At 38.1% G+C, this 19704-nt stretch overlaps 2 protein-coding genes across 5 annotated transcripts; one reads left to right on the plus strand and one right to left on the minus strand.

The window, feature by feature from the left end:
* Window positions 1-5041: 5041 nt before the first annotated feature.
* LOC103441522 (aspartic proteinase) lies at window positions 5042-10588 on the minus strand. Of its 4 annotated transcripts, none has more exons than XM_070814945.1 (15): window positions 10234-10303; window positions 9429-9771; window positions 9281-9341; window positions 9100-9194; window positions 8876-8988; window positions 8556-8724; window positions 8421-8460; window positions 8229-8293; window positions 8008-8121; window positions 7843-7907; window positions 7598-7754; window positions 7367-7486; window positions 7170-7258; window positions 6936-6996; window positions 5042-5774 (listed from the first exon to the last, which is right to left on the minus strand). In XM_070814945.1, the coding sequence occupies exons 1-15, from the start codon at window positions 10245-10247 to the stop codon at window positions 5742-5744; spliced, it is 1539 nt and encodes a 512-aa protein (XP_070671046.1). In that variant the 5' UTR covers window positions 10248-10303; the 3' UTR covers window positions 5042-5741. The 4 variants fall into 4 exon arrangements, with proteins under 4 accessions (XP_070671046.1, XP_070671047.1, XP_008378422.1 ...); XM_070814946.1 differs by lacking the exon at window positions 5042-5774 and adding an exon at window positions 6457-6617 and having other exon boundaries at window positions 10267-10588; XM_008380200.4 differs by lacking the exon at window positions 5042-5774 and adding an exon at window positions 6457-6617 and having other exon boundaries at window positions 9281-9356; window positions 10267-10405.
* Window positions 10589-11555: 967 nt separating this feature from the next.
* Window positions 11556-19629, plus strand: LOC103441521 (uncharacterized). The gene is made up of 24 exons (XM_008380197.4): window positions 11556-12012; window positions 12199-12262; window positions 12667-12758; window positions 12843-12898; window positions 13044-13119; window positions 13299-13365; window positions 13714-13780; window positions 13954-14020; window positions 14673-14756; window positions 14833-14874; window positions 15007-15162; window positions 15948-16025; window positions 16779-16847; window positions 16939-17004; window positions 17085-17213; window positions 17317-17373; window positions 17653-17742; window positions 17904-17969; window positions 18109-18177; window positions 18248-18352; window positions 18525-18650; window positions 18786-18844; window positions 18923-18959; window positions 19061-19629. The coding sequence occupies exons 1-24, from the start codon at window positions 11764-11766 to the stop codon at window positions 19277-19279; spliced, it is 2190 nt and encodes a 729-aa protein (XP_008378419.1). The 5' UTR covers window positions 11556-11763; the 3' UTR covers window positions 19280-19629.
* Window positions 19630-19704: the final 75 nt, after the last annotated feature.

Here is a 19704-nt window from a genome sequence, read left to right on the forward strand (position 1 = left end):
TGCTAAATGTGCCCATGCTAATTATATGTACTCATTCTTAAATATATCAATTTGTTATATGTAAAATGTACCTTTTTTTATATAAAATCTATTCAATTTTTTTCTAATCACATTTTTAAACTTATATGGGTACATTAATTCTTTTTTCTTTGATTTTAAAATGTATTCATGTCAAGTTTAATCTAAGAAATTTACTAATGTTATTAAGCCTAATATCTTTTTTTTTTTGGTGATTTTGAAGAATGTACCCATGTTTTGATACAATAATTTTTTTGGTTAATTTTGATGAATGTACCCATGTTTATACACACACACACACAATAGTGTATTTATATTTTAAGATTTTTTATCCCACAAATTATGATTTTTTATTTAAAATCTCAATTATATAAACAACTAAAATTTCTAATTTTTAATTTAAAAAATATAGTAACGTACATAGAAATAAATTATCACATTAATTTCAGGGACCTAGATCAAAAATTAAAAACCAACAAGGTTTTAATCAAAGAATATTCATAACTAAGGACCGTATCCAAAGTCTCCCTTTTAAAAAGAAATTCATTCAATTTTTATCCATTTTGATCACGAGTGTGGAGCCAAAAATAATCAAGAGACGGCACATGGATTTTTGGGCAGAAATGACAAAATTACCCTTGAGGAGCATCGAAATTCCCACTCACAAGCAGTAGGCAATCATCCCACAATCAAGTCAAAAGTGCCCAAAATAGGTATTTATTCAAAACCTATTTCATCCATCTTCTCCGCAAGGTAACTCCCAAAAACATTCATTTTAAATTATGTTAATTAGCTAATTAATCTATTAATGGCTAATTAAATTACCAATAAACTATAAAATACACTCAAAAACACCACAAAAGGCCGGCCATGTTCTCCCCCAATGAGGCCCGCCATGCCCTATATATACTACCTCATTTTCTCTAAAAATCCAGGTCTACACTCTTGCTAAATACTCAAAATTTTCCAAACACTTTTCCCTCAAAATTCTAACTTTGGCATTTGAGGTTCTTCAGCCAAAGCCCCCCCCTAAATTCATCGTGGGCGCGTGAGGCTATTGGCCTTGACCTAAGGTGTTATTTGTTTTGTAGGTGCAATTTTGTCCAAGAACAAGGAGGAAGAAATTTGCATCCACAAATTGGTGTTTTCATTGAGAGTTGAGTCCCCGCTCGTAGAAGACTCTCGCATCCAAGGTTTTTCTATTTTTCTTGTACATTTGTAGATTTTTCGTATGTTTTTATTATTAGAATTTTTTATTTGCAAAAATTCTTTGATAAAATGTAATAGAGAAGTACAATGGCTAGAAATTTAGAAAATTCAAATATTCAAGAGATGGGACCGCGGTGATTCCCAAGGCTAAATGTGACAATAAGTGGAGCGGCACCACCACCATGAGTTTCCATCACGGGAACCACCGCGGTGGCTACCACGGTAGCCACCCACGGCGAGGTCTATGATGTCACCACCACGGCCCGAGTCGTGCCATCCAAAGCCTACAGCACCAAGGTCACGACCCAAGCCAAGTCACTACACGCCTAACGTGAACCCAATGCGTTGCCAAGCCGAGCCCAAGCCTCGCACCCACATGCGTTGCACATCGAGTAGCCTACTCCCGTGGCCCAGCTTGCTCCCGCTGAGCAGCCTATTCCCGTGGCCTTCCAAGCAGCCTAAATCAGTCCAAGATTAGTTCAATCATCCCGACTCCAAATTTCTGGACCGACGATCAAACCAGAAGCATTTTCACCACATTTTTCTGCGGATTTGACATTTCCCAACTCAAATCTCGCGCCCAGAGTCGACCATACTTCCACTGCTCAATGAAATACATTCCTTCCAAGTTATTCTAACCCAAATGGAGAACAACACTTGTCTCGACAAGTTATAGAGTTGACGAGCACCCTCGCATAGCAGACGACCTTGGTGAATCAGCTTTTGCAACCCACCGAGATGCAATGTGCCCCTGACAAGGTGTCCCAACGTAGGACAAGGGCAGACGAAGAATCTCTCCAGCAAGCAGCCACTTAACCAGTCGCGAACCGAGCGTTCTAATGTAGTATACTCTAGTCTTAGCACGAGGAGAAACATGCATTCTCAGTTAGGCCCACGGACAAACATATACTCACGGTTGGGGCCATACTCCGATAATCAACATGAGCAACATTCTAGGTGAAGTGTTCATTCGCGGCAAGGCCCGCAAGGAGCATCATTCACCTCACATCAAAGTAGGCAGCACAACGGACAAAGAGAAGCAATCACTCAATCTGGCTCAAGTTCAACCAGCAACCTATGAGTTACTTGCTCGCTTGCTAGGAACATACCAAATGCACCGCAGCTGCACTGTAGACTAGCTGAACATATGGATGAGCATCCTAGACCAGTAGGTCACGACCGAGGACAGCCGAGAGCTCCGCCATCCCCAACAAAGGTAAATTCAGGAAAAAGTATAAAAACTCATGACCAAGCGATTTAAGAGATTTCTTGCGCAACGAAGCTATTAACAAGGCGCTCCGATGAGACATGACCAACATAAACTAGTCATCTTTCAATGACAAGATCGAGCAGGCGGGACTACCCCACATAGATTGCCGGATACAAAGACTACTTCTGTTCCGACAACAGCTTAGCCTAATGGTGCGCCGGGGGTAGACGAGTACCAGAATGACACACTAACCCAACTACCAAGAATCGAAGGCATGCCTTGTTCTCAACACTTCAGACGATTTAATACTGAAGTAGCACATCATCAGTAGCCAAGCATCACAGACTTATTGGTCCAATTCCTCCTGTTGCGCACAACCTGGCCTAAGCCCTGCTTTCACAATCGTGCCTACCTGCTCCACGGCTCTCGACAGCCATTGACCTATCACCATGGCTTATAACTGTGTCAATCTTGCACCACGGTTCCCAGCTGTGCCGATTTTGCCACGTTGCTCACATCAACCAAGCTTCAAAAGGGCACACGACGAAACACATAATGATGGCACAATAATTCTGGGAATTGCTCACTGTGCTTACACCCTTACGTGGGTTCCACAAACAGTTCGAAATCTCAAGCAGTTCGCCAAACAAGACCTCGCAGGCTGAGGATTATTTCAGTTGTCCAGCAGTCCAGCTTTCCTTAACTGTTGTCCACAACAACTACTCAAAACCCTTTATGGGTCCACTCTCCAGTGTGAGAGGATAAATTAATTGCTCTCCAATGCTAGAGGGTAAACCAATTCCCCGACACCTATATGGGTCTGCTCTCTAGTGCGAGAGGATAAACTAATTACTCTCCAGTGCGAGCACCCATATGAGTTTATTTTCCAGTGCAAGAGGATAAACTAATTGCTCTCTAGTGCGAAAGGGTAAACCAATTCCCCGACACCCATATGGGTCTGCTCTCTAGTGCGAAATGATAAACTAATTGCTCTTCATTGCGAAAGGGTAAACCAATTCCCCGACACCCATATGGGTTTGCTCTCAAGTATGAGAGGATAAACTAATTGCTTTCCAGTGCGAGAGGGTAAACTAATTGCTCTCCAATGCGAGAGGGTAAACTAATTCCCCGACACCCATCTGGGTAAGCTCTCTAGTGCGAGAAGGCCACATAAGTCAAAAGATCAAATGCTTGAAGATCAACTAGGCAGTAAATGGTCATGGGGCATCAACCACTTTTGCACTTAATAGTTCGCTCATCCGATCCGACACTTCATCTTCAACAGCTCCGATCTTGGCAGCTCCACCCTTGACTGCTCCATCTACGGCAGCTGATAAATCAAACTCAAGCAGTTTCCTCATTTTTGGTAAGCAGCCCAGACGTGCAGCACAAATCGTTGCCCATGCCTATCTTTAGCTTCAATCAAGCCGAGCAACACAAGCAATGGCCCCTGCCACACCACCTCATTTGCCCATGCTAAGCCAACTTCTGGCCCTTGCCAGCCGAAGTGCCGCACCACCCCAACAGTTGCCTCGTGGCAGCACCTCCCAAGAAGAAGACAATGAGAATTAAGTTTTTCTTACATTGGTGCGGCTCAAAGAAGACAAAGAAATCAACGGAAGACAATTCTTTGCATAGGCAAGCAAAGAAGAGTGCTAAGGGAGGGGGAACAAATATCATCTAGCTTTCTCTCTTTCTTATAGGGATAAATAATTGCCCTCCGAAGTTGATTTAATCCCCTACTTAACGTAGGCTTAAATAGGCTATGGAGCCGATTTATTTCCCTTTCATAGAAAAAGCTAATTCCAAGTCCAAGAGATAATCTGCATCAAAGTTGGAGATCTCAACACCTGTTGCCCTTTCCTGTGAGCAGCCCAGCAGGTGTGGGGGCATTTGTGGAGCCAAAAATAATCAAGAGAGGACACGTGGATTTTTGGGTAGAAAGGACAAAATTACCCTTGAGAAGCACTGGAATTCCCATGCACGAGCAATGGAAATCATCCCATAATCAAGTCAAAAGTGCCCAAAATATGTATTTATTCAAAACCTACTTCATCCATCTTTTCCACAAGGTAACCCCAAAACATTCTTTTTAAATTATGTTAATTAGCTAATTAATCTATTAATGGCTAATTAAATTACCAATTAACTACAAATACACTCAAAAACATCACAAAGGGCCGGCCACCTTCTCCCCCAAGGATGCCCGCCATGCCTTATATATACTACCCCTTTTTCTCTAAAAACCTAGGTCTACACTCTTGCTAAATACTCAAAATTCTCCAAACAGTTTTCCCTCAAAATTCTAACTTTGGCATCAGAGGTTCTTCGGCCAAAGCACCACCCCCATTCATCGTGGACGCATGAGGCTATTGGCCTTGACCTAATGTGTTATTTGTTTTGTAGGTGCAATTTTGTCTAAGAATAAGGAGGAAGAAATTTGCATCCATAACGCGGACAACACATGACATGGAAAATTAGATGGATAAAAATTGGAAGAAAATTTTAAAATCTAACGCTAGGGGAAAAATTGGTTATTTAATAAAATTTTAGGTATAATTGGCTAAAATTAAAGTTTAGGGAAGAAATTGGCTATCAAAAAAATTCAAGGGTAATTGACTAAAATTAATGTTTAAAGGGAATTTAGCACCTCTCTACAAGTTCAGAGGCCAAACTCTTCAAAATATCATTTTGCTCCAATAGTATTCTCTTTTTGAAAAATACTTATTATTATTAGCTCATAAGTCCTCCTTTACTATACATATAAGCCTATGTGCTTTGGTGCCATCCATCTTTCAAAGATCAAGGTTGAACTTGCTCGAAAATCTTCCCATATTTCTGCCTTTCTGGTTTAATCTATAATGCACTCTACAGAACCGTACATGAGATTTTCACCTCATACGGATCCTCGTTCAATTCTTTTGAAGTCATTGGATCATTTTTCTCGTTCGAGAACCTCTTCCCTTCTTCCACTCCGTTCTGAAGAGTAACTAGGACCAATTCAATCACGTTTTCATTCATTTGGGGTAATTTATCCGTTAATATCTAACAGAGGCTGGTCTATGGAGCCAAGGCCGAAGCAGCCATTGCCGTCGGTTTTGATGATTTTATTGCTGATGCATTGAGAGGTACCTGCTTCTACCAAAAGGCTCACCTGGAGATCAAAAGAGCAGATGGCAATGAGGCTTTCATTGCAGAACAGGTCTTTGAGGAAACACAGGTAAAAGTTCCAAATGTACTGAACTTTGCTGCTGTGCTTTCAAATGGCTTCTACTCCATCAAGCTTGACATGTCGAATAAATTATTACAACGGTAGTAGCCGTCCTTGTTTGATCTTCTGTAGCGAAATACGAAGCATTTTGATCGTTATGCTAAGATTTAATGCCGAATCCAGTTAAGCAAATACTTCTAGCCTTAGATGGCAGCAGATAATTTACAACAGAGTCAAATATTTGCAGTTTTTGCATCTTATTGCAATTCATGCCAAGCAAACAGCACGTCTTTTATTTATAAACAGTTACAGGAGGCCCTAATGCATCGCATTGGATACTTGAAATTGTTGGAAATTTTGAGTAGAATTTCATTGTCCCACATTACTCATCACCACAAGGTTTCCTCACTTTATAAAGCTTTGTCCTTTATAAAAAGTGATTAAAGTGATGGACCTTGGAGAGTAAAATTGGGCTCACCCTTAAGGTTGGGCTTTAGGATGTAATAATTAATTGATAATTAATATATATAATTAATATATATTAATTAATTATCAAAAGATGGTCTTGGACCTTGGGGCTCTGAAAATTAAATTCTTTAATTAATTATTTTTAATTAATTTCGAATTTAATTAAATTATTTTTTATTTCTGAAAAGACTCATCTTTTCAGATGAAGTCTGAGAGCGTATCTGAGAAACAGATGGAGCAGTACATCCTTTACGTTGAAAAGTCGCCTCCCAAAAACATGTCTGTTGCGAACAGACATATGATCACAATATATATATATATATATATATATATATATGCATTTGTATATCATTCAAATCACTGAAAATTATCAATCCTCATATACCAAGCATACTGAGAGTACCACAAACAAATTCGCCAGAAGTCTAGTTTTCCGGTGCTGAAATTCTAACTTAGATCGTTGAATCCTGTTGAATCCTGGTGAAGCAGACGTCCATCGAACTGCAAGCATTGAGTAGGGACGAAATTTCTGTTTCAAGGAAATTACGATACGAAAACCTCGATCTTCAAGTTGTTTGTTTTATAATTGTGTTTTGTTCATACTCTGTTAATTTTTATATCTGCATTTATTGTTTATTAGCATATATAATTAAATCACAGATTGTTGACTTATATCCAACGTATTTACATAATCCAATGGGACATCTACTGATCCATAATATCTAATATTCTACGATAATCGTTTAGTATTAGCATAAATCTTTTACGGATAAAGGGGGAAATCAAGTCTAAGCACTACGTAGCTTTTGCAAATCCTACCCTGAGATTACCGAAATCAAACACCGTGTGGTATGCTCCCAAGAACAGAGCTCCGAGAACCCTGCAGAATGAACCAGTCTTACATCAACTTTAAAATTAAAATATCGTGAACGAGTGACTAGGGCGGGACATGTCATGTTTCATGCATACTCGAGGCACAGTCGCTCCACACAGAGGTTTAGCATAATCACAGAGATCTGTTAAGTCGGACACAAAGGGTTCGTAGTGGCGTACCATAGAGGACCTTGTGGAGGAGGCACATCCAAAGCAGTAAATCCACTAAGGCAGACAGTGGAGCATTTTTCTTCTACTTTAAGTATGTACTGAACATCAAGTCCGAAAGGTTTTAGAAAATATAAAGGAAAAAATCTTCAAAATTGTAAGGAAAAAATCTCGAGGAATAAAGTGAGACTGTGAAGCATTAAGTATACCTGTTCTGGAGAGAGGGTGAAGGATTTGTTTCTGATCGTAAATGTAATATCCGGCATGAATGCAATGTTATCACAGTTGACAAATGACCTTTTTAGCGGATTTGGAAGCTTCTCGCACAGCTTTATAATTCACCAAAAATTCGCAACAAAATAAAAGAATCAAAAGAACTTTTAGATTGGTCTATATGCATATTCATCAACCAGGCAGCCTGAGACTTCGAGAAGAATTACCTCATTCACATAGCTAAATATTTTTTCCTTTTCTATTTGTTTTTTAAGCTGTAGTTGAACCCAGTAGACTATCATTTCACACAAGGGGCATGAAGGAGTTTCATCGACCGATGATTCCTTCCCGATTTTGTTCTCGGTCACTGACTCAATATGATTGCTGCAGAAGTAAAGGTTTTCCTTTTGTTATGGTATTTTGATGCAGATATCAAAACCTGATAACAGTTGTAAGAAAAGAAAGTCTCAACTTTATATTCCGAGAACCATCGTATGAACATAGACCGATGTCCACACACACTATATCAGGCCGCGCCTGCAGACAATGTGAGGTAAATTATAATGCACTAGTTCATTTCTTAAGAGGAATTTCAAAGGAAGTTTTGAGGAGGATGAAAGGTAGAGAAAATACAAACCCCAGATATTAAATATTCCCATATCAAATTTCCGTAAGTGGAAATGACATTTTTACATTCCAAGCTCACAAATCCGTCTGCTCCAATGGCATGGTTGATCTGAGCCACAATAGTCTGAAAAAGAAGAGCTAATCAATGATGGAATACAAGTTGTTACTGCAGAACGAAAGCAGAAAAGAGGAAAAATTAGTTTGAGGGAAGTATTAGGCACGAGTTGATACAGTTGGACCAGCAAGGAAGGATGTCCCTGAGTCTACAATGGCACTACAACCGCCCTTGCACAGTCCTGATAATTTCAAATTTTGATGTTATGCCATGAATTCCTAGACTTGTCGAGATTCTAATTAGCAAATTTAATCTTTAAGATGGAATAAAGATAGTTAAACAACGTAGGAGTGGAAGTGTAATGGAACCTGTAGAAGTGTCTGCAACAATAACATCTCCAACCTCAATCTGGAGAGATCAGTGAAACCGAAACAAATGTCATCTCGTTAGGCAAGAAAAAATATGTAACTGCGGAACACCAACTTCTTATCACTACAATAAACCTGCCAGTAACCCTTTTGTGAAATTGGGACGTATGTGTGATCACCAGTAAAGTGCCTCCAATCAAATCCACCAAAGACAATCTCACCTCCCACCTTCGATGTTGGATCATGATTTAGCCAGATGGAGAAAATTTGCTGGCTCATATGACCTTGTTGCGCCATGTTAAACCTGCACCCGGAAAACTAATGTATGCTTTTAAGCATCAAAACTCTTTCTTTTCATTCTAAAAGCATCGAATTCCAACAGGAAGAGAAATACCGCTAAACCAAAAGCTAGTTTATGATATATCAGTGCTAAAAAGTTTATGCCAGAACCATACCACACTGGTGTGGCTTCACCAACAGAAATATCCTGAAATCCAAGTCCAAGGACTCCATCAAACCGTGCCGTTAAGAATGTTAGGAATCCTTCCCTTGTAATCTCAACAAATTCCTATAGGATGGGAACAGATATTCCAAAAGTATCAACAACTTGGAAAAGGAACACATTTAAACAAACACTTCAGAAAACCCAAAAAGGAGAGACAAAGTGAGAGAGACCCACTTGATCTCTGACGATAACATCCCCAATTTTCAAATTATCTTCACTAAAGTAGCCGGAAATCGAACCAGACCCATAAGGAATTTTGGAGGGTATTCCTAAATAATTAACAACACACAACATCAACATGCAGTCAAATTCTATAAAAAAATTGCTCAAAATGTAAGGGATAGGAAAAAATTACCAATTTTGGTATAAGTGCTCGAAAGGCTTGCCCTGTATTTAGAATGAAAATAGCAAGACATCTGCAAACATTCATACTTTTACAAACTACTCAGAAACTCCAGGAACAACAAAAGAAAATATAAAATTTCACTGCAATTTACACTTACAGAAAGGATGCATCTTGAAGATGGGACCCACAGATTGGAGCTGCCGGTGTCAAAGACAACAGCAAAGTGCTGTGGTGGGGTGCCAATAGCAATGTCCCCATAAAACTGGGTGTCCCGATAATTTTTCAGATCCACAATGTTGGATTTGAGATCACTGGGTTGGGAAACTTGTGACCTGGTGATTCTTGCAGCATTCAATCTGGTGAGGTCCAAAGGCTGCTTCTTTAGACCAATTCTCAGTAACCCATCACTGGATTTTGTATCAGCAGCCAAGGAGCCTGACCAAACCCACATACAAATTGCAACCACAAGTCCCTTAAACCTCATTTTCAGACTTCTGTGGCTGCCATGGAAAATAATAAAATACAATTTTAGTAGACTGAATTTCACCACAGCTGTGCAGTTGGACCCCAACCTCATAACTATTCATCCATTCAATTTCATTATTTGTGTGTGACAAATTTTCACTACCAACTTCAAAAATTTCATTTTTTCGCTTGATTCGAGAGATATTGTAATCTAATCTAAACTATGAGAAGAAAAATTTAAACTTGAGTGCATAAAGTAAACACATTATTCTAACCAACTTGACTATACGCTGATTTGCAACTCTGAATAACTTCTTATAGAATCATCATATTTCAAAGATTTGAACTTAGCCTAAGAAATTTTGTGATATGAATGAAAATTTTCAGTTAAGCCTCAGTACTAAGTGACTATATCCTATACGAGTGGAATTTTACATCGATCAAGCTCAATCTTCTTATCTGATAACAAAAGAATATGCCCGACAATATTAACTCACATGGTAATAATCATGAAGATGTAGTGTTCATACCTGGCAGCAGTTTCAGGTGGGAAGGAGTGGCATGGCTTCCGCTATTTATAGAAGTAGGGGGGAGACCAGAGAGAGTTTGGGAAACCACGAGGCAGTTTCTAGGTCTGTACGGGTTTAGGAATTGACCAAAATAATATACGGACATGGACAAATAATATACGGACATGGACACGTACCTTGCTTGCTTGCTAGCAGAGAACGTATCTTGCTTGCTTGCTTGTAGAGAACGTATCTTGCTTGCTTGCTTGTAGAGAATGCTCAGCTGCCAACTGCTAAGGATTTGTTACCATAATGTTTGAGTTGAGTTGGGAAATTTCTTCATGAATGATTGAATGGCAAGTGCTAATTGGCACGTACTAATATAGTAATAAACGAATCGATTACAAATTTTTAATAAAAACTAAATTGAAGATCGCTAAAACATGTTTCGGGTTTTTTTTTTTTTTTTTTTTTGCGAATATACACGTGTCAGTGCTCTTCCATTTTTTATTTTTTATTTTTAATTAAAGTTTGTAAACTTTTTTGTATGTATTTCTTAATGCTATTTTGTACTATAACCACAAAAATGATACTACTCTTTGTACTCTGATAACTATTAATCATATTGCTCGCGACCAAACCTCACTTCTATGGATGCTAATTATTTAGAACCGAGTTTTTTAAGATGACCATCAACAATGTGATAAGTAAATTCTTCCCACCTCTTTAGCGAATAATATATGACACTTCACTATTCATTTCTTAAGTTTTTCGGGTGATATGTTGCATGTTTACCTTTGCCGATTTGAAATATATTCTCCCCCACCTCGTTCAAGCCCTAGCTGCTGAAGAACGGATAATTTTGAGAGCGATTATCTTTAAATCATCTCAAGTTCTCAACTCTGTCATGTTTGTCCTTGGACATGTTTAACACAAGTCATTTTGTAAAGGATGCAAAAACGTTGTTAAGGGTCACTAGAAACCATCTCCATAGTTTGCCAATAGAGTTTTTCATCGCCCCGCTGGATTTGCCCTAGTATAGGAGATACTTGTAGGTAGTTTGAAGAACTACCTGACTTGAATATTGATGTTCCACTTGAGGATTGTTATGCACTTTTATCGTTTCGTTTGTATTTATTGTTGTGTGGTATTCTTTTTCCTTAAATCCAATTGACAATCCTGATTAAAAGAAAATTTCTAAAGAATAATAAAAATAGTTTGGGCCTGGTGGGCCATCCTGATGATGGGCCTAGATAGGAAGCCCAAAGGCTGATGATTAGGCCGGGTTACATAAAGATCATAAAGTAAGGAGTTTAGCGCCCAAATCACGCGTGTAACGGCGGCAGGTTTTTCACGTTACTTTCTTCATTTTTGGAGGTTGGGAGATGTTCATGTCGCAAAAAGGGGAAAAAATAAAAATCTAAAACCCAAAATTCAAATACTCTGCAAATGCGAGAGTGGTAACTCACTGAGTCTGTGACTCGGCACTCTGCAACTCTCTGAGTTTCCTGTCCAACAATGGCTTTGGAGGACGACGACTGGGATTTGAGCGCCGAAGAATTCGACTCTCTCGAAAGAGACGCGTTCCAGAAACTCGCTCAGCAACGCGTCAACTCCGCTTCCACTTGTTCTTCCTCCTCCTCATCTTATCCTTCATACGATCACCGCCAGGTGCACCAGTCTTTCCTTGCCACGAACAATTACAACAGCAACTGCAGCTTCCAGAGTTCCCCTGCGAAACCCGTTTCGAATTCTCTTCCGAACAAGGTGAAATTCGTCATTTTCCCATCAATGGTTTCTTTTTAAGTATCTAGGGTTTAGTATGCCTAATTAATTGAAGTGTTCTTTATTTCTGAATTCGAATTATTACTATGTTTTTCTTGGATTTTTTTGAATAAAAATTTAAAATTTAAAACCTTTATCTGTGTACATGTTTGTTTTGCAACAATGCAGGTAGCACCTTTGTCAACCGGAACTAGAGTATTACCTCCATCAGTCCCATGTAAAGTAAACCTGGGTAATTTCCCCCCTTACCCATTTCCTTTACACTTTTACTTCGAAGTTTTGAACATTTTTCTTTTACTGAAGTGTTAAAAATTAACTCTTTCCAAGAAAAAGTAGCTTATGAAACCATATTTTGACTGCTTCATCACGTATGCTACTTGTATCGAGCATGATAGTGGTCTTAAAAGGACTTATGCCTTTTCATATTTAATAGTTCTTCACTTTGAATATCGAAACTGAATCAGGAATTAAATGCCCCACCTTGACAATCACCAATGGTTAATCTTCCAATTTGTACCAGTTTGAACCTTTTTCATTCAATTTTATTACGGGCTGGTTGCATTGTTCTACCTGCTGATCTTATGTAGTTTCTGGCTAACTTTGGCTCCTATCTCTATCTTGTTACCTTTTTACAAGAATATGAACGACTAAAAGAGCTACCGAAGATCACTGTTAAATTTTTTCTTCATGCTAGCGGAAACATTGCTGCAAAATTTCCTTATGACCAGGTATTTTTTTGGGTTAAAAATGTTCATTCACAACACTTGTCAAACTCTTCGTTTCGTTATCAATTATATTCCATGTTGCACCAGGGGGTAGTAGGTGCTGTTCGCAAAATCCCCAAAGCCACATGGTATGCAAAAGAAAGGTATCCCTACTTGATTCCCCTTCCTACCCAAAGCCACTTGGAAAATGCATTATGCTTTCTCTTCATATCTTGTATGGACTTTTGAGAAACGTGGACATGTTGTGGGATGGAGCCCCAGGCAGATGTAATAGTGTTGAAACTGCAGGTTATGGATGTTTCCTATACCTTCTTTGTCATCTGCAGAGAAAGTTCTTCATGAGACATCTAGTGTTAATGTTGAGGTAATAACTGTTGCCCTTTTTCTAGTTTTTACTCAGGTGTTACATTATGGTTTAGTTTAAATTGGCACACTTTGATTTTTGGCATATACATTCTTAGCGTTTGTGTTTGAAGTTCACCAAAATTGGATTGCTTTTTCACTTTGTTTCATCATTTGATACTTTGTTACAAATTGTTTCAGATAGAGAACTTAGATCCCTTAGTCCACCGTGCTATTGCTGCTGCCTCTGTTGTTCCAGACCTTCGAGGTAAAGGGTGATTACGCTAGTATTAGTCAAGTTCAGTTTGTGCATAATTGATATGTTGGTATGAGTTGTCCTTTTCTTTTCCAGACAGTTTTCGGGTTTTTACATAATTATGAGTGAATAAGATCTGTAACATGCAAATTGGAAAAAAGAAAGATAGGCTACAAGTATGTCTTCTATGTTTTAGAATGTAAGCTCGTGAAAGGGTAAATATTGGTCTCTATTATGGTATTTTTAATTGTTTTAGAGTGACAGGTTCTAATTTCTAGACATCTTTCATTTTTTTTTCTTCTAACTTTTGCATGTTATTTTTTAATTGTTCTTTTGTTTTTTGGTGTCTTCACTGTCCAGACCAATATGATAGGATACCTAGTTGTATTGAATCAAAGCTCTTGCCATTTCAGCGAGAAGGTGTTAGGTATATTTTAAATCTGCAGATTCTCCTTATTTGTAGAGTGTTATATGCAACTTGTTTATATTTACATTCTTCTGGGTCTCTGATAGTGTTGCGGATATTATATTATTTTGTCCCCCATGAAATATTGAATTTTGCTTAGTTATCATTTTTAACATCATTATTGTTTTTTCTAGGTTTATTTTGCAGCACGGGGGGCGTGCTCTCCTCGCAGATGAAATGGGATTGGGAAAGACTTTACAGGCAAGAAATTCTTCATGCGTACTCTTTCTGTACCTTCAATGATAAACAGTCCCATACAACCAGTCCTGCATTTGAAGTACTTTCTACTTTTATACAAGTTTTCCTGGTCATGATCCTTTGACAACAGCTCCTAGTTTTGTGGATTTTATTAATTAAGGTACAGTAAGAATGCCAAAATAGGACAACATAGGTGGGCGCTTCCTATGATTATATGGGTTATAGTTTGCAAATGTCAGAAACTTAATCAGAAGTTTGGAGGACAGATGAAGAATATTTAGGTTTGCTATAGGTTCAAGGAAACTGGAGAGATATAGAAGAAAATAAGTGAGTAGATGATAGGGGAGAAAGTATAGAGAGAAATATCGGTGGGCTCTTTGGAGGACATTGCAAATTGTGTGCCGTCGATGGCTATGGTGGGTTGCAGATGCCAGATTTTTTAGCAGCTAGAAGAACTTTGGGTTGAATTCATACATTAAATCCAATTCCAGAATCATTGGTGTAATATGGTGCCAATATGGTGGAGTTCCCTCTTGCATAGCTATAGGGTGATTTGTAACAATACGATAGAGATGCTTCCATGGGATTGGAATTTATATCTGCAAAACCATTCCCAACTTTGGCCTTAGATTGAAACCTTATACATTTTTTTCAGGCTATTGCTGTTGCATCTTGTGTTCGTGACTCTTGGCCTGTTCTTATAATCACACCGTCTTCCTTGCGTTTGCAATGGGCCTCTGTAAGTGCTGTATTGAATTTCGTTAGTAGGAAGGTTGATCTTGCAAAAAATAATGTACTCTTTTTCTTTCTTGCAGATGATTCAACAATGGATGGACATCCCTTCATCAGATATACTTGTCTGTTATTCGCTATTCTTGTCTAAATATTCTGGTCACTTTTTTTTATTCAGCTTGAATATTGAACACATTCTCAGCAGTCTGATGCATTTTTAGTTATTATAAACTTTGTTTTTGAATTCTTTTCACTAGGTTGTTTTGTCTCAATGTGGTGGGTCAAACAAAAGCGGGTTTACAATTGTATCCTCAAACGTCAAAGGGACCATTCATCTTGATGGCCTATTTAACATCATCTCCTATGATGTAGTCCCTAAAATACAGAATCTACTATTGGCATCAGAGTTTAAGGTGAGGACTAAAACAGTCAATGTAATGTTCCCTTTACTTTCTTTTACTAAATAACACAATCTTATATTTTTGATCATCAGCTCTGTCAGAATACAGAGTATGTTGGCCGGCCTACTCATCCTCCACCTTTTTCTAGCTTTTAAAGCACCTAGATATTAGAAATAATGATTTCTATTAGTATTAGGCCAAATATGATTTGGTGTGAAAAGTTCTAAGCTGGAGACATGTGAAAGAACAACGAGAACTCTGTGTGTCTTTCATTTCTTTAGTTATTTTCAAAGAGTTCATAATTATAGGTCGTTTAGTTTTTAGAGATGCTTGTTATTTACCATCCAACTCTATGTTACCTAAAACACAAGTCTTTGTGGTACATGGAATGAGAATGGTAATTTGGTGGTACACCAGTTGCTTTGACTGCATAGAACCATGTGCTAAACTTGTAATGGTAGAATGTGAATGAAAATCTTAACTATTTCTTTTTTCTCTGCAGTACTGTCCTTCACATTTCTAACAAACCTAAGGATAGAAGTGTATGGTGTTTTCCTTGGATACCTTTTTGAAGGAATTAAGAAAACTATGTTAGGATCAAGGGATTTCCTCTAGTTTTCATGTTGCAACTGTAATACTACATAACATTTTCTTTAGAAACAGTTTGAGCCTCTTTTAAATTGACAAATAGTGTCCAACATGGTCATTAGGAAATCCTGCCGGTGTTTTTTTTTTTCTCTGTTTCCCGCTTCTTGCATACGCTGCTTCTTTTGATATGTTATTAACTTCTTGTTCAGGTTGTGATTGCAGATGAGTCACACTTTTTGAAAAATGCTCAAGCAAAAAGAACAAGTGCCTGCCTTCCTGTCATAAAGGTCTTTCTCTCTTGTGTACTGAATCTACTGATGACTAGCTTGCAACTGCTAACTTTTTTCTCAGTCCATTCTTCTAGCACCTGTCTCAGAGGGACCATTTGTATATATGTATTTTGAGGTGTACTAACAATAAGGTATTTTTGTGATGCTTCCTACCTTAACTAGTGACACTGATGTTTGTCATTTCTTCTCTAACTATGCACTTGATGGTAAAAGTAGTGAACTCATGTCTGGTTCAGTGAATGAAGTTGATGAAAATATTGGAAACAGTTTCAACACTTATAATTGAAGTTTGCAGCAAGTCATCAAGTAAACCGGGATTATTTATTCTTATTCTTGTAGAAGTATACAGAAAGGAGTAAAATCTAAGAAAATTGCTTGATGAAAGTTTTGAGACATATTGGGACCATTTGTATATATGTATTTTGAGGTGTACTAACAATAAGGTATTTTTGTGATGCTTCCTACCTTAACTAGTGACACTGATGTTTGTCATTTCTTCTCTAACTATGCACTTGATGGTAAAAGTAGTGAACTCATGTCTGGTTCAGTGAATGAAGTTGATGAAAATATTGGAAACAGTTTCAACACTTATAATTGAAGTTTGCAGCAAGTCATCAAGTAAACCGGGATTATTTATTCTTATTCTTGTAGAAGTATACAGAAAGGAGTAAAATCTAAGAAAATTGCTTGATGAAAGTTTTGAGACATATTGATCTCAATCTCTCTCTCTAACGTTTTCAACAATTTCAGAGGGCTCAATACGCAATATTGTTGAGTGGTACTCCTGCTTTGTCCCGACCGATTGAACTATTTAAGCAGGTATTTCTAAACTCTAGTTAAGAAGCTGCAACTACAAGTATCTTTATCTAGAATCTAATCATTTGTTTATTAATTTCTTTGAATTTAACAGCTTGAAGCCTTGTATCCTGATGTATACAAAAGTGTTCACGAATATGGTAATCGATATTGCAAGGGAGTAAGTCACTATTTCTTTATTTTGAAGATGGTTCTGTCACGTTATAAGCAATTCTGTTCCTTACTCGTTTGGAATTTCAGGGAACGTTTGGATTGTATCAAGGTGCATGTAACCATGAAGAATTGCATAATTTGATGAAGGCAACAGTGATGATTCGCAGACTAAAAAATGATGTTCTTTCTGAGCTTCCTGTGAAGCGTAGGCAACAGGTCCATGCTTTGTCCAATCTGTGTTTTGACCTGTGGGATGGCCTTAGTAGTCCTGTTACAATCGGTGATCTTTATCTTTCTTTCATTCCCCTGCCGATCTCAGGTCTTTTTGGATTTGGCTGAAAAGGACATGAAACAAATCAATGCTTTATTCCGGGAGGTAATCTAAGTCTTTTTAATGAAGTTGATAAGTTGAGAATAAGTAGCTATTGCCCTTGGAGTTCCAACTAGCTGAAGTCTAGTCATGTGCTGTTTTGCTGTTATCTTATATGAACCCTTTTAATTTCCTTTTTCCCTATCTTTAATTAGTTGTATGATTTCTTGGCTGTGGCACCGTGTGCAAAAACATATTATTAATGTGCCGTGTAAAGTTTACTTTGTTCTCAAGCGTAAGGAAAATTATAATAGAGCATAGCTGCTGTTTATCTCCTTTTTGTAGTTGGAAGTGGTAAAAGGGAAAATTAAGGCCTGCCAATCCAAAGAAGAGGTTGATTCACTTAAGTTTACTGAGAAGAATCTTATTAATAAGGTATTCATGCATTACGCACGCAATGTAGTGCACATGGGCCCAACGTAGTTCCTTTCTTATACTGAAGATGCTGAAATGGTCACACCATTTCCTCTTGTAGTTTTTCTTTTACAATTGAGTAGCTAACTTTGAACCCTTTAACCACCTCATTTGTGCTCCAGATTTATACTGATTCTGCTGAGGCTAAGATCCCTGCAGTTTTGGATTACCTGGGAACTGTCATTGAGGTACCTCACCCTATGTTATATCCTTCTCTCTGTCTTTTAGTTCTATTTCTCTAAGGTGATTTTGTTTCCTTATCATTAGTTTAGTCTGCACGTTTTCCTTTTCAGAGTTTAAAATGTTGTTATACAATGGTTCTTGCAGGCAGGCTGCAAGTTTCTAGTATTTGCACACCATCAGTCCATGATTGATTCGATATATCAGTTTCTTCTGGTAAGGCCACATGAATTCATAATTTCCTCTAAGATTGACCAATTTTCTTATAAGAACTGCCAATTTCCAGAAAAAGAAAGTGGGTTGCATTCGAATTGATGGAAGTATCCCTACTGTTGCGAGGCAAGCTTATGTTACAGAATTTCAAGAAAAAGATTCTATCAAGGCAGCAGTGGTATGGCAGTATGCTTCTTTTATATACTTTGTTTTCTGTGTAACCAACCTAATTGAGTTCTGTGTAATTGGAATTGTCAAAAAAACGAAAAACTGAAAATTTTGAGTGCTACATCTCAGGTGTTGTTCTGTGATTTAAGTCTAATATTCAACCTTTGAATGTCATCGTGCAGCTATCTATTAAAGCTGGAGGCGTTGGATTAACTTTGACAGCTGCAAGCACTGTTATTTTTGCAGAATTGTCATGGACTCCTGGCGACCTAATTCAAGCTGAAGATCGTGCTCATAGAATAGGCCAGGTAAAAGTTCATGATTCTGAAGCATTCTTTGCATTAATTATAAGCTACTCTAATATTTGTTTATACACAACCAGCAAAAATTGATGCATTCCTTCATTCCTTGATATGTTTCTAACTTTCTGTTCATGTTTTTAGGTGGCTTCGGTCAATATATATTACCTTCTGGCAAACGATACAGTTGATGACATCATATGGTATGATTTTACGCAGTTGTCTACTTTCTAATTAGTTTGATGATTTTTGTACTTCCAACACTTTCTCTCTATCTTTAGGGATGTTGTTCAGAGCAAGTTGGAAAATCTGGGACAGGTAAAGTTCAATCCCCTTAGCATTCCTTCTTAGGGGAAAAAGGGGGAAAAAAACCTTTTTTGTTTTAACAGTAGAATGAACTCTGGTTTTTGGACAATCAGATGCTCGATGGCCAGGAGAATACTATGGAAGTTGCAGCCAGCCAGACCCGAATCACCCCTGCAAGCCAGCCGCGAAGCAGCCCTGCAAAGCAAAAACTTGCATTCAGCCAACCGGGAAGCAGTCCATCAAAGCAGAAAACACTCGACTCTTACATGAAGCGTTGCAACAGCAGGGAAGACCCCAAAAGTCAGCCTAAGTTCAAAACCCAAAGGCCCTGAATGAAGGCTATGCTGTACAAAATGTTAATTTTGCCTGTTTGAAATGCGTTGAAAGCACAATATCGAAGCCAAACTAGTAATGTGAAGGGTTCTCTTCCCGTTCGAGGTTCATCCTTTAACTCACCTGTGTAAGATGTCTGGAAAGAGGTTTTGCCAAGTTGTCTGCAACTGCAACAAAGAGCGTTGAAGAATTATATCGAAAGTTCCGACTGGGATTTTCCTATGTTCACTTATTGTTTGCACGCGCTACTATATATTGAAGATCCTAACTGGTTCTGGGCTTGTTTCGGTTAATGTAATGTGTAGGAGTAGTTCTGTTTACACCCAATGCATACAAGCTTGTTTCTGCATGTTTACAATCCAGATTTGCACGTTTTGGTAGCATAACTTGTTTCGGCCATCGAGACCAATTGGATCCTTATTTT

The sequence above is a fragment of the Malus domestica genome, chromosome 16 (genome assembly GCF_042453785.1).
Source record: "Malus domestica chromosome 16, GDT2T_hap1".
In the NCBI taxonomy this organism is placed as follows: Eukaryota; Viridiplantae; Streptophyta; class Magnoliopsida; order Rosales; family Rosaceae; genus Malus; species Malus domestica.

What these genes read in the sequence shown, in the direction of transcription:
- LOC103441522 (XM_008380198.4), bottom strand. An exon ending in GAGCACTTATACCAAAATTG is followed by an intron (nt 9,195 to 9,280) that starts GTAATTTTTTCC and finishes TTAATTATTTAG; the next exon opens with GAATACCCTCCAAAATTCCT. An exon ending in GGTGAAGCCACACCAGTGTG is followed by an intron (nt 8,725 to 8,875) that starts GTATGGTTCTGG and finishes TTCCGGGTGCAG; the next exon opens with GTTTAACATGGCGCAACAAG.
- LOC103441521 (XM_008380197.4), top strand. Translation starts at nt 11,764, where the DNA reads ATGGCTTTGGAGGACGACGACTGGGATTTGAGCGCCGAAGAATTCGAC. An exon ending in CCCATGTAAAGTAAACCTGG is followed by an intron (nt 12,263 to 12,666) that starts GTAATTTCCCCC and finishes CCTTTTTACAAG; the next exon opens with AATATGAACGACTAAAAGAG. An exon ending in TTTCAGCGAGAAGGTGTTAG is followed by an intron (nt 13,781 to 13,953) that starts GTATATTTTAAA and finishes TGTTTTTTCTAG; the next exon opens with GTTTATTTTGCAGCACGGGG.